At 36.3% G+C, this 13196-nt stretch overlaps 1 protein-coding gene across 3 annotated transcripts in view; it reads left to right on the top strand.

Moving 5' to 3' along the window:
• camsap2a (calmodulin regulated spectrin associated protein family member 2a) overlaps positions 1–13196 on the top strand; it is a 49367-nt gene that overhangs the window by 17988 nt on the left and 18183 nt on the right. For all 3 annotated transcript variants that reach the window (XM_088927708.1, XM_088927707.1, XM_088927706.1), the window contains exons 3-4: positions 6279–6440; positions 7548–7631. In XM_088927708.1, the coding sequence (XP_088783834.1) occupies positions 6279–6440; positions 7548–7631 (246 nt within the window). The remainder of the gene's footprint in view (positions 1–6278; positions 6441–7547; positions 7632–13196) is intronic.

Genomic DNA, 13196 nt, shown 5'->3' with positions numbered 1-13196 from the left:
TGCCTACTTATTTTGTGAATTTTGACTGTTTTCACTGAACATGATTTTTATACATTACACATCAGCGAAATGTGTTTGAAGCCTTTGTGTCATCTGAGAACTTTCTTCTGCTTATTTTTTTTCAGCCAGTCTTGTTCAAAATCACCTAGTGATTTTATAAACCTTAAAAGAGAGTAAATTGAATATGGGCACTGACAATAACGTAATAACAAGTCTTATATATTCTGTTATTAGAATTCAGTAAATCTTTGAAACGTACAGGAATGGCGTATAAAATACATGATGACCAGTCGCCTGGCATAAATAAATTTATTCATTTTGTTGTGTACGTCTTGACACTTCAGTGAATGAACGAGCTTCAGGTGATCTGCTGAACTTTTAGTTGACTAAGTATAGAGAAAAGTAAAAAACAATGACAGGCCAATCCTTGATCCTGGCATGTTTGGAATGCTGCTCACAGCCTGAGAAACTCCCATCCTCTCTTCTGAACAAACAAGGAGCGCTGTTTATACAGAGTGGCCATTCTTTGGCTTTGGAAATACAAGTGTCTTTGGCCAGAAAAGCAGTTTGTCATTGCATGGTAATCAATCTCCACAGCTGGGGACAGGACGCCTGTTCCAATGACATAATAGCTTATGCATGGCTCATAGCCTTGTGATAAACCTAAAGCTCAATTATTGAGCTAATTGTTGTGCCGTTCCTTTGGGAATTGTAAAAGATTCTAGTCTGGTACTGTGAAAAAAAAGCTGCTAAGTGTGTTTTCCTCATTGTGTGCTTGAGTCCATCATATTTGCTGGCCCAATACGGCATCAATCTTAAATTAATGTAGACAGCACAACAGAATGGCCTTTAGTGGTAATACCCTGGGTTTGATTCAGATATTGGTTTCTGTCTGTGTGGAGTCTGTATGTTCTCTCTGCGTTTTCACCAGGTTTTTTGATTTTCTTTCACTTTAAAACATGCACGCTTTAAAAGCTTTGGAATTAAAATGGAAACTTTTTCCATTAATTAATGAAAACACAGATAAGGTTATATTCTACTAAGACAAATGAATAACAAAATTGTAAGAAGAATGATTGTGAGACAATACAAAAAAAACAATTAAATTTAATAAATCTTTGTTCTTTATGTTCAAATTATTTTTTCAGAAGGTGACATTTATGTGTTAAATGTACACTACAAAAAATGGAACTGAAGGAAATTGAAGTAGTGTTGCTGGTTGTTGAAGAAAGATTAAAGAGGCTTTCTACTCTTTAGATGACAGTAATTTGTAAAAACGCTACAGTCATTGCAAAGGATTACTGTGATGCTACAGATTGCATGAAGACATGCTGTTCACAGAAATATTGCCCTAAGCTTCTTATTCAGCTAAATGAATGGATTTAACTGAGAAGAAAAAGGGAAAACTGCTGTCTGTAGAGGTAAAAAAAGCAGTTATAATTGAAGCTCAGCAGAGGGTTTTTTATTGTGTATAAAAGGTTTAACCTAATTGTTAAGGGCAGATATAGTTCAGAATTTATTCTATGATGTCATTATATAGCTTTAATTAGTTCCTATACAAACTATAAAGCAGTCAGGGTAAAATACTGCCAAGTCTTTACTGTGTCATGCTGTAGCTTGAGACATTCCATAATACTGAATGAACCAAGATATCTGTGTTTGCCACTGGTAAAGACAAAACACAATACAATGGATGTCAAGGTCTGAAAACAGTGTCTGTGTGATGCATTCCCACACTGAATATCCAAACGCTAATGTAAAACACGCTCAACTTTTGAAGAATTCACCTCTGCTTTTGGGAAGGTGCATACAGATTGCTGTATAGCAGTTCAGATTTCTATTTAAAGATAAATGAAAGTTAAAATAAAAATGGAAACTTACTATTTTCAGCCTTACCTTTGTTCGTTTTTTTTTCCAGATTAGTTTGTTGACTTTCCATTCATATTTTTTTGCTACAGTATGAGAGGTAATGTATGTGAGTAAAGTGCTTAAGAAGTGTGTTCTGGCTTCAGAAGGGAAGTCATCATCACTACCATTTCCTTTGTGCAAGAAAGTATGTCAGTCTTAACTGAGCTGCACACAACAGGGAAGAAGGTGGCACATACAGTACGTGTGGGTTGAAGATGAGTCTTTTATCGATTACACATTGGAAGGAGAGAAACATTTCACCTTAGATAACATCTAGATCTGCATTTGCTATCTAAAAGTTAAACGTAACCATCTGACAAGTACTGCAGCTATGTTCATGACCATATATTTTTTTTCATTTGTAATATGCGCATTAAAAAGATTCAAGGAGACGGTGTAGATAAATTGTTCTTTGAGTTTTTCTTTTCAGAAAACAAAATGGGGTGAAGTTATTGTTTCTTGATAAAATCCATCCATCCCATTTTCTTCCAATTTAGGGTTGTGAGGGAGCCTGAATCAATAGGCACAAGACAGGATACACCGTGGATGGGATACCAGTCCATTGTGGGGCACACACACTAAGAAACACACACTCACACCAGAGCTAATTTTCCCAAAAGCCAATTAATTAATCTGCTAGTATGTTTTTGGAGTGTGGGAAGAAGCTGGAACACTGGTGAGGAATTCCACATGAACACAAGGAGAACATACAAACTCCATACAAATTGCACCCCAGGTCCGAAATTGAACCCAGGGCTCCAGTACTGTGAGGCAGCAATGCTAACCACTGCACCATCATGCTACGATATGCCTTTTAAATAAATTGTATGCATAATCCCCACCCCCATAACATCTCTTCATGAAGGTGTAGCTCTTTTTTTCTTCTTTGTTCTGGTACTGAATACATACCAAGTGGTAGTTGGGACATTCTTTTTTATAACTGAAATTACTCTATGAGTCTGGACATGCTTACATGCTTACATACTGTAACAAAGGACTTTTTATAAAGATCTGAAGACCAAAGAAGTTTTTAAGTGGGGGAACTGCTCAAAACTGTTTTTTAATGTAAAACCACTCACATCGAATTATATGAGTTGATTGTATATAGGGCACTTAATATTTGTTGAAATGCTCTATCTAATTGATGTCAATGAGGAAAATCCTTTATGAAATACAGCTAAGTAACATTTGCTATCACAACTTTACCTTTTCTTAGTCTTTTACCTTGTAATATATAGTATATTTGTTTCATAGCTTAATTATTGTATTAAGTTACTATGACATATAATAACGTCAACATGTATTAAGTCTCAAAAATGTTTTGGATCAAAAATCCTGCTTTTTATCTAAAGAGTTTTAACAGGTAAGGTACAAAACTGTGGCTTTTGATATAAAAATGCTGATACATTTAGTGGGGAAAAACTGCATTTTGTTTGAAAGCACAGTAATAATACAAACTAGCATGACGCAAGAATGACACAGCCCAGTCAATTACAGATGCCACTTGGCAGCACATGGAAAGCAAACTGTACCTGCACAGAATCTAAATGAGATGTCTGTTGCGTTTTGTCTTTGCTATTTGACTTGTATCGCTGAGTATGTCCCTTTCTCAATTCCTGCTTTTAGTGTGAATTGAGTGGAATCACATTCTCATTTGTGTTTGGCCTTTGCTTTTTTCATTTTGCCTTTTGTCTAGACTGTGCTGTAAGTAGTTCTGGCCAAGAATATTAAATCCTTATCAGCTCACAACAGTGCTATGTCTATAAAAGCATTCTAAATTCTAAATTGAATACTAAATATACTGTAAATGTATACTAACTATAAAGGTCAAAATATTCTTCTGCATTGTCTGTTCTTTGTGTTAACTAGTTATATTTGGAACTGTGACCTTCATTTGAGTGTAACGCATGGAAAACTAGGAGTTTTGTACACAAATAATTGAAGAATGTGATTTTTTGGTTTATTTGTGATCCCACTTGAAAAGCTAAACTGTAGAAAATTATACACTATTTACCACTGAAAGCTATTCTTTTATAATATACTGTAGGTTTGTTTCTGGGGCTTGTGGGATTCTTTCTTTGGTGGGTTTAATTTGATAAAGATGTCAATATACTTAGATTAAAAAGATTTTTCAACAAGGATTCTTAGAAGTCATTCAGGTGGGTAGCTACGTCAGCATGCGTAGGCTGCAAAGGTGTGAGCACACCTGAAGAAGGCTCAACGGCAGAAACGTTGTGTTTTCTTTCTTCTCTTTTCAGCATGGAATAAACCTATTACTTGTTCCTTCTTAGAAATCAGTCTGATTTAAAAAAAAATGACTACTGCCTGAAGCTCTTTGTATTCTTAATTCAAGCCAAATTTAGTAGTACTTTACTGGCATTGTTTTTTATAAGTTGTTGTTGCTCCATGAAACATAAATAAATATCAAAGTCAAAACATTGATATAGTGTGTTATTACCAGCTCCAGGGATAAATACCCGTTGGAAGATATTGGGTGTTAGACGGCAGGTTTTAACATTGATTAATTATAGAGCAACAGCAGCGAGTCAGCTTAATCTCTGCTACAGTGTGGTAGAGAAGACTGGGTAAAATTGTTAGAGAGTAGTAGGGATTCATTCAGCTGTCACATTTTTATTTTATTACTTATTTTAAGTGCTGAAACTTCACACGTTTTTACATTGGCACCACACCACTTTGGTATAGTCCCTACATCATAAAAATACCAAATTAAGTGGCACAGAGGGACTTGTTCTTTTAATGAGTAGTGACACCAGTTCTGGATGAGTGTTAAAGGGCCCCCTGATTTTCTTGCAACATTTATTTCATGTGTTTATTGTGTCTTGACTTTCACTGTAGGTGAAAGTTACAACAGCATTCAGCAAAATATTGAGAAAAAATAATTGAAACTGCTCTGTCAGTTGTTGTTTAGACAGGTAATTGCTTTACCTGGTTTTAGTTTTTATCAATACGCCAGCATTTTATTTTGAATAGAAAAATACAGCAAATGTGAATGTTTTCAGCTAGCAATAGGTGTCAGATAGATGGCATTTCCTTTTGGGGAAAAATGCAACAATAAAATAAATTTAAGAGAGCTCAGCTTCATCAAAAAATGCAGTGGTTTTCTATAAAAATATCATGATGTGTTAGTTTTATTTGTTTTCAAGAGGGTTATGTGTAATGTTGGTAGACAAAACTGTCAGACTATTTGCCTATCACACATAATCCATTTCACAATGCTACAGATGTTGACTCTTTGAATAAATTATTACTCTGCATAGCAACTCTGGGTCGCACAGTGGTTAGCATTTCTGCCTCACGGCACTTGGGCCTTGGGTTCAATTCTGGACCTGGGGTACTGTCTGTGTGGAGTTTTTATGTTCTCCCAATGTTCATGTGGGTTTCCTCTGGGTTCTCTGGTTTTCTGCCACAATTCGAAGATTTACTGTTGTGTTAATTGGCCCTGAAGTGAGTATGTGCGTGTCTGCCCTGTAATGGACTGGCATCCCATCCAGGGTGTGCCCTACTTTGCACCCATTGCTTGCTAGGAAAGGCTCCGGCTCCCCTGTGACCCTGAATTGAAAGGCGTGGTTAGAAGATGGATGTATTAAGTCTTGAACAACAATAAAACACACAACCATAATCCATTCACTAGCAGTTTGGTTTCATATTTGAGTTGTGTAGTACAGTTCACAGTTCACATTTGAGTTGTGTAGTTCAGTTCACTGTTCACATCTGTTGATGTGACCTTTCATTTTGTTTGATGTGAATTAGGCTATAATAGAATGTGGATCTTCCACTCCAGATGTGGTTGTGTGGGTGTTACAGCACAAAGCTTCATGTGTGTAGTTTTTGTAGTAATACTTGTTACTAATACGTGTTTGTAATACTAAGAAGCAATAGAACTGGGAAAAAAGCTTTTATCAGTAAATGATAAATTAACTGGCAAGATATTAGGCATATCTTTTAATGCCTGCCTGAAAGCTGTAATGTCTCTTACTATAATACTGTCTAGTAGTATAGTCAAGAGTAAATTAACTCCAACACTGTTCAACGAATACTTTTAGATGCATTCTTTACTATTGTCTGAAGCCGGGAAGGACAAAGCATGTTTTGTCTTCCCGAGGTTAACATGCAGCAACCTCCAGTGTAAGACTTTGGAGAGATTTGCATATAGCTAATGTGGTTGTAGCCCAAGCAGCTTTCACAGCTGTTTTCCAAGCAGCTGACACACTTGTGTGTGAAGCAGGCCAGTTGTGAAGAATAGAAACCTCTATTCCTAACACCAAATGGAGCAGAGGCTGGCATCTTGGGGAGTGGTAGAACAAGCTCAGTAATAAAGCTGGACGGCTGTTTTTTTTCTTCTTTTGCAGAGTGCACACTTAGCCATGATAGACACTCTGATGATGGCATATACAGTGGAGATGGTGAGCGTGGAGAAGGTTGTGGCATGTGTACAGCAGTATTCACCTTTTTTCCCCGACTCCGATATGCCCTACGATACTGAGGATGCTGTTACAAGCTGGATTAATAAGGTACTAAAAAAATTGCTGTCCTTGTTCCAGAAACCTTTTTTCCTGAAGGTAGTTTGAAAATAAATGTACCTATACAACTTGGAAACCCTTTTATTTCCACGCTGTATGGGTAAATTTAGAACCCTTTATTTCATTGATTTTTTTTCAGTAAATGTGAGTGCTAAAACATTCTTGGAATAAAGCTCCTTTTTTTGCATTATTACAGGAAAAACATCCATGAAAGTCTATTTTGTTTTGCTGGAGGAAATTATTTATATGAGCCTTTTGTGTTCTTTTAATACAAAATACTACTTACCTTGAGTTCTTTAAAAGTATTATAACAGCATAATAGGTTATTAGGTTATTGAGCACAGAAGAAATGAAGGAATTGCAGAAAAAGCACTGGTTTACTAATTCACTGTATATACAGGAAAAATCCACTTCTGATACAGTATTAAAATGTTTTTTGTGCTTACATGGATTTCAATATCAACTGTAATAATGTGAGTTAGATAATATGTAGAAGTATGTTTAAGACAATTGTGGGTGTCTGGAACAATTTACTTTTTGTTGTTCAAGGAGATACCCTTTAAATAAACCTTATTTTCTTATATGGATTTATGCTGTATTTAATCAAGCTCTTTGGATCAGTTAGCTATGAGTGACCAAACAAGCTAAGTAGGCCAATGGCCTCTTATTGATTGTATCCTGTTCTTATGTATTATAGAGCATTTAGATATTTTTTTCAGATTGGCCTCCCTAAATATGTTGTCTTGGTTTTCTTTTTCCAAAAACTGGAGTTATGGAAAACAAAGTGGCTCCTGTGATGAATTCATCGTGTGAGTGTGTATATGAATTCAGTTCAGCGCGTAATTTTATGTCTGAAAATCAAGAACATCTTTTTAAAAAACTGCATCATATTATTTTCTCATTTAAGTGCCAATTTGTTTTCTCTGTGGCTCTAATAAGCTTCTGTGGGATACAGTTAAAGCTATTTGTTTATTGGGAAAATAAAATCAGGTCAGAAGTATACAACATAATAAGACCATTTGGCCATTTTTTCTTATTTAGTGAATAGCATCTTATATGCATCTACTTCCTTGTAATTTACATATGTTTTCTTATAAGGTGAATGAACACTTGAAAGACATAATCATTCAGGAGCAGAAGATGAGAGAATCCCAGTGTTCAGACATCGCTGGAGGTCCGAGGGTGAGTACAGTTCCTTAAAGTGTCTAACCCAGTCTTTAAAATGGAAATGAATGAACTTTTCATTCATTATTTCTCTGTAATTTCAGCTGATATTAACATAGCACTAGAGTGTGTAGTCCTTTCAAAAGAGTGTTGATTTTATTGATGAGAAATTAAAACTCTCAGTACTATTGTATGCAATAGGTAAGAGCAATGAAAAGGCTTAGAGCTGATGCTTTTCGTTAGCATACTGACATCTTGATCTTTTTATTTTGCAAAAGGGATTTGATTATGCATGTATTTTCAGATGATTCCATGAAAAATGAAAAAAAACCCTGCTAGTTCACATTTGTAAGTGTTAAGTCACGTCAGTACAGTTGTTTCACTGTTGCTTAAAACACATCACCATCCCTTCACCTTGTGAGGTAATATGAAGTTTAATTTACCATTTTATTTTTACAGAAAATAAAAGAAAAAATAAGTTCTGCAGTGTGCTTCTAACTGCAGTACAGTTAACGTATCTTACCTCTTCATTTCATCAGAGATTCACATCTTTAATGTGATCTCACTTTTTAATCTCACTGAAAAAGAAAATATGTAGTCTTTATTTGTAAAATATGGAGCCTTTAACTGCAAGAACATGAAGGCAAAAGTCATGTCGCAGTATTTCTCTATCTAAAAGAGTTTTTGCTCAGTACAACATCATAATTTTAGACAGTGTAATTTTTTCCTGTTAAACCTGACAGAACACTGAGTTACTTTGTGAAGGTCTCACCTACAGTTTGCCAGTTCTAGCAGCAAATTGCCTGACACCATGGAAACCAAAACAGTTCTAACCTCTACTAGAACTAACATGTCAGTGTGTTATTATCTCTCTGAGTAACTGCAACCAGTGGGTGGCAATTTTGAATAGAACAGGCATTTTAATTATGAAATAAATACATAAATTTTGGATTGAACTGTTATACCCTGTTGGTTTTCAGGTAATGGTATAGCATTTTTTTCATTGGCACACGTTGTCGGGGCCACTAAAGAAAAGAATGAATATACTGTATATATATGTGTAGGCTGTGGCTTGCTTATTTTAAAACCTTCAGATACATTATAATTAAAGCTGTGGTAGTGCAATACTATCTTCAACACAGTACAACCAACAGATATGACTTGTTCTTATTTTGCTCTTTTTTATGTGACTTTATGTGTCAGTTTCTGGTTAAGAACTAGTACCTTCTGTGCTGTATATGCAATTCTTCTTCTCTGCCATAAAATGCAGCTACAAACATGTATTTTGGCACCTACTTATGCATCTTGACTCACTCAGTCCTTTCTGTCATTTGTACAGAGTACAAATGCATTTCTCTGACATCTACAGAGCTAGCTATTATTGAATTTTAACAATCTATTAGGTTTTTTAAGCTTTTATTTTTTAAGAAATTGTATTCTTTCACAGTGGGAAAATAGGTCTGCCATGTGCATTGTATGCATAAACATTTCTTTATTTTATTTTTTGAAAATTTGCAGCAAATTGTCAAACATGAATTGATCCTAGGCACTAGTGCTAAATTATTCCTGATATGATTTATTTGTCCTGGTTGCTTATACTGTAACTGTCTAGACAATGATTACAGCTGCAGTAGTACTGTGTTCTGTTGAACACCAGTTAGGTCCTCTGAGCTGACACAGCACAGCTGCAGCACGCAGGCATGAGCTCATTCTCATATTGGTGTCTTTGATTGTGTTCTGGAATGCAATTTCATCTTGCTGCTAAACCTCAGCTTTGCTTCCTGCTAGCTGCTGTACAGTAGCATGTAACCCACTTTACAAACACTCCATGCACATGTGGTAATATACTGTAGATCTCTAAAACCATTGAAGTTCTCCTTTTAGTTACCATATGATATTAATTGAGCATTTCGCTCATTGTTGTGTATTTTATACATCAGATATATGCCAGCATGCCTGGTATTATAAGTAAGACTGTTAGCCCGAAAGTATTGTTTTATAGATGGTAAGCCTTTTTGCACCTTTGCTAGGATTTAAGTGAATATAAAGGTGCTTTAGCTTGATAACATCTGCTGTGACAACGCTGTTCTCCTCTAGTGTCTTATAGTGGCTTTGTGCAGACAGACTGCTCAGTTCAGGAGGCATTTTTTAAACAGTGTGTTGGCAGAAGATAGTATGTGCTAGTCTTTCCTTCCAGGCCATTTGTTAATGCTTAGCTTAACTTGATGCTAATGTGATCTGTCAGACTGCAGAAGCAACATTGCTTGCTTCACTGAAGTTAGCTGTCCAGTGTTTGCCCTCCTGGAATCACAAAAAAAGAATAACAACTTCAAAAGGAGAAGAATTTTGGTGTGTGACTTTTCTTAAAGAAAAAGTCCTTTTAAAACAGCCCCTCAGGTGGAGATAATTGTCGTCACCTGTCCTGATGTTTTTTTTTCTTTGTGTTTTGCCATGATTTAACAGCACATATATCACTAACTGAACAGGAGTTCATACTATCAGTATTATTTACACTAGGCAGTTTAATTGGAGCAGTGTGGAAGGTTTAGCCAGTTATGCACAAATTGGGTTTGACTATTTGCGTGCAACAGCAGCTACAAGAACAACCACCTTTGCATTTCTATAGTGCTTTTGTGTACTTTACATTGAGCATGGGACCAACTTTTTCCACCACCTACGGGTCAGCCCTACAAAGCAGGGGTGGTGCGGTGGCTCTGTGGCTAAGAATCTGCGCCTGTGGCTTAACTCCAACTGCTCCAGGGGTGCCGTATAAATGGCTGACCATGTGCTCTGACCCCAAGCTTCTCTCCCTGTCTGTGTGTCTGATGAAGAGCAAGTTGGGGTATGTGAAAAGACAAATTCCTACTACAAGAAATTGTATATGGCCAATAAAGGGATCTTATCTTATCTAAAGCAAGCCAAGCACAGAAGTGAGAAGTTATTTCACCAATTGAAGTAAGGGGAAAGATTAGGGAAGCCAAATTTTAAAAGCCAAGAATGGAATTTAACCAGGACATCAGGGTTAAAACCGCTTACTCTCACTAAAAGGGTCATGAGATCTTTAACTAAGATCAAGTGTTATGTTTGGATTTAAAAATGTTTTATTAACACAGTTTCTGTATTTTAGAGCACACAGAAGAAAGATATATCAGTTCATGCAAAATGGAGCACTGTTGCTATGGAAAAGCACAAAAGAAATCCATATCTGATATTTACTGTAAAATGAAGGAAGCTAAAAAGTTCACTGAAAATGTGAACTTTAAATTGAGTTTTTAAATAACATGTAACAAAAGGTTTTTGTTTCAGATGTATTCCATTAAAACTTCTCTTTTAGCTAACACAAAGAAGAGCTTTCTGGATGTCTTACTAAAAAAACCCAAGTAAAAACGAATTCACTCAATACTCTTTAATTGGATTTCAAGGGCATGATTATACTGTGATATGCTGTTAAAATATGCTGTTCAGATTTCAAAGAAATAATATTTTTTAAAAGCAAAGAATTGCACCTGTGAAGTCTGTTCCACTCTTGTTCCTCCAGTGCCCAAAGAGTGCTGGTTCAGTTACACAGAGAGATGCTACACACAGTTACACATAGATGATGAAGACAAAGATCCTCCAGCGCAAGATCGAATACATCTCAGCATGTTACATCTTGGAAAACCTTCCAAAATAAAAGAAAGCTAAATGAAAACTTACTCCTAGTTAAAATACAATTCAATTGAAGCTTTATCGTCCCATTGGGGGAATTTGTTTAACAACACACTGCCTATATAATAACACAATGACAGACAGTGTTTTACCAACCAAGAAGTCGGTGCAGCAGTGTCACAGCAAGATCAGGCAGAAGAAAGTTATGATGCATTGTTTGAAAGAGATGTTGCAGTGGGTATGAAAGATTTCCCGTGTCCATTAGTGTTACACCTGTGGACACAGAGGCGTCTCCCGAATGGGAGAAATGTGAACTCGTGGTGGAGGGGGTGAGAGACAGACAGAAAGACAGATTAGCCCATGCTGTTGTTGAACTATTTTGTTTCTAAAACCGGTTAGGTAATTTGAAAAATGAAACATATAATCATGTACATATACATCTATTAGCTGTTCAGTTGAACATTTAAAAACTATTTAACACATTTAACATATAAACCTCAACAAGAGAAACCTCAGCTCATAAAACTCTGAACTGGTTGTAGTGTGGATACCACATAGTAATGACTGTGTCCTGTGCAGGGGAAATTAACTTTTAAAAAGTGTTCAATCGGCATGAGTGATCAATATACCAGGGAGCGGTGGCTCTGTGGCTAAGGATCTGCGCCTGTGGTTGCCGGTTCAAATCCCGCAGCCGGCAGAGGAATCCTACTCCATTAGGCTCCTGAGCAAGGCCCTTAACCCCAACTGCTCCAGGGGCACTGTACAATGGCTGACCCTGTGCTCTGACCTCAAGCTTCTCTCTCCCTGTCTGTGTCTCATGGAGAGCAAGCTGGGGTATGCGAAAAGACTAATTCCTAATGCAAGAAATTGTATAGGGCTAATAAAGTGATGTTATGTTATAAAATATGTATAATGTTTGTGTAAAGTAATACATTACCTTTTAAGAGCAGTATATTCCTTGTTATTATTAATGAACTGATTTTATTCAGTAATCCCTTACACAAGTAACCTGTAACTGTGATAGATTAGGTTTAAAAGTAATTTTCCCCAGCAATGATGGTCTCACATAGCTGAGAACAAATGCTTTAAAGTCCTAAAGGGATGGTTGCCTCATTTCACCTGTGCCTATCATTAAAAGTTTAACTTGTCACTGCATGAGAATGGTATTTGTTGCTGCAATGAATACATTTGATTACAAGTACAAGCTGAGAAAATATGTCTGGAGAGGTAGTTATTATTTAATGAGGCCCTTTGCTGTGGTGAGAGCTTTGCAAGGTGATCTTATCATGCTTGCAGACTTTGCTGACAGTTTTTCCTTTTTTTAAGTTTCCTGTCACCCTTTTCTTTTTCTGCCACTTTTTTTGCTGCCGAAGTCTCCAACCAAATGGTATTGGAAACTGGTTCCTGTAAGTCTGCCTGTCTGCTTTAATTCTTTCCCCCATGTCTTCATCTGTGTGTAGTTCTGCATGCATGTTTGCCTACATCATGGATGTGTGGATCCAGGGCCTTCTTGGAAAACAGAAGAGGATGTCCTGCATTCACATCATGACTGGAGCCTTATTCAGTTTCATTCCAGGGTTCTCAACCTTATTTCACAACCTTAACATCTCAGTATCTCACTTCAGCCTTCTGCTAGCTTGAATTACATTAAAGAGCGGCAACACAAATTCACATTGATATTGGGAGGTAATGTTTAACGTCTCAGACTCTGGGCACTATTGGGTGAATCCTTGTTGCATTATGGCCTCCCATTTTTAGAGTGATACAGATTTACTAATGTAACATTTATCACCGGTTTTTCAGCTAAACAGAGGAAAAAAAAAACACCCAAATAAAGTTCAGTGAGAATTCAACATACTTTACTGATAAACTAAAAAATAAGGAAAAAGGAAGAAAATCATTATTTACATGTGAATTTAGTTTTATTTAGCTTAA

The sequence above is a fragment of the Atractosteus spatula genome, chromosome 11 (assembly GCF_055471065.1).
Source record: "Atractosteus spatula isolate fAtrSpa1 chromosome 11, fAtrSpa1.hap1, whole genome shotgun sequence".
In the NCBI taxonomy this organism is placed as follows: domain Eukaryota; kingdom Metazoa; phylum Chordata; class Actinopteri; order Semionotiformes; family Lepisosteidae; genus Atractosteus; species Atractosteus spatula.
This window is presented reverse-complemented; position numbering and strand designations above follow the sequence as displayed.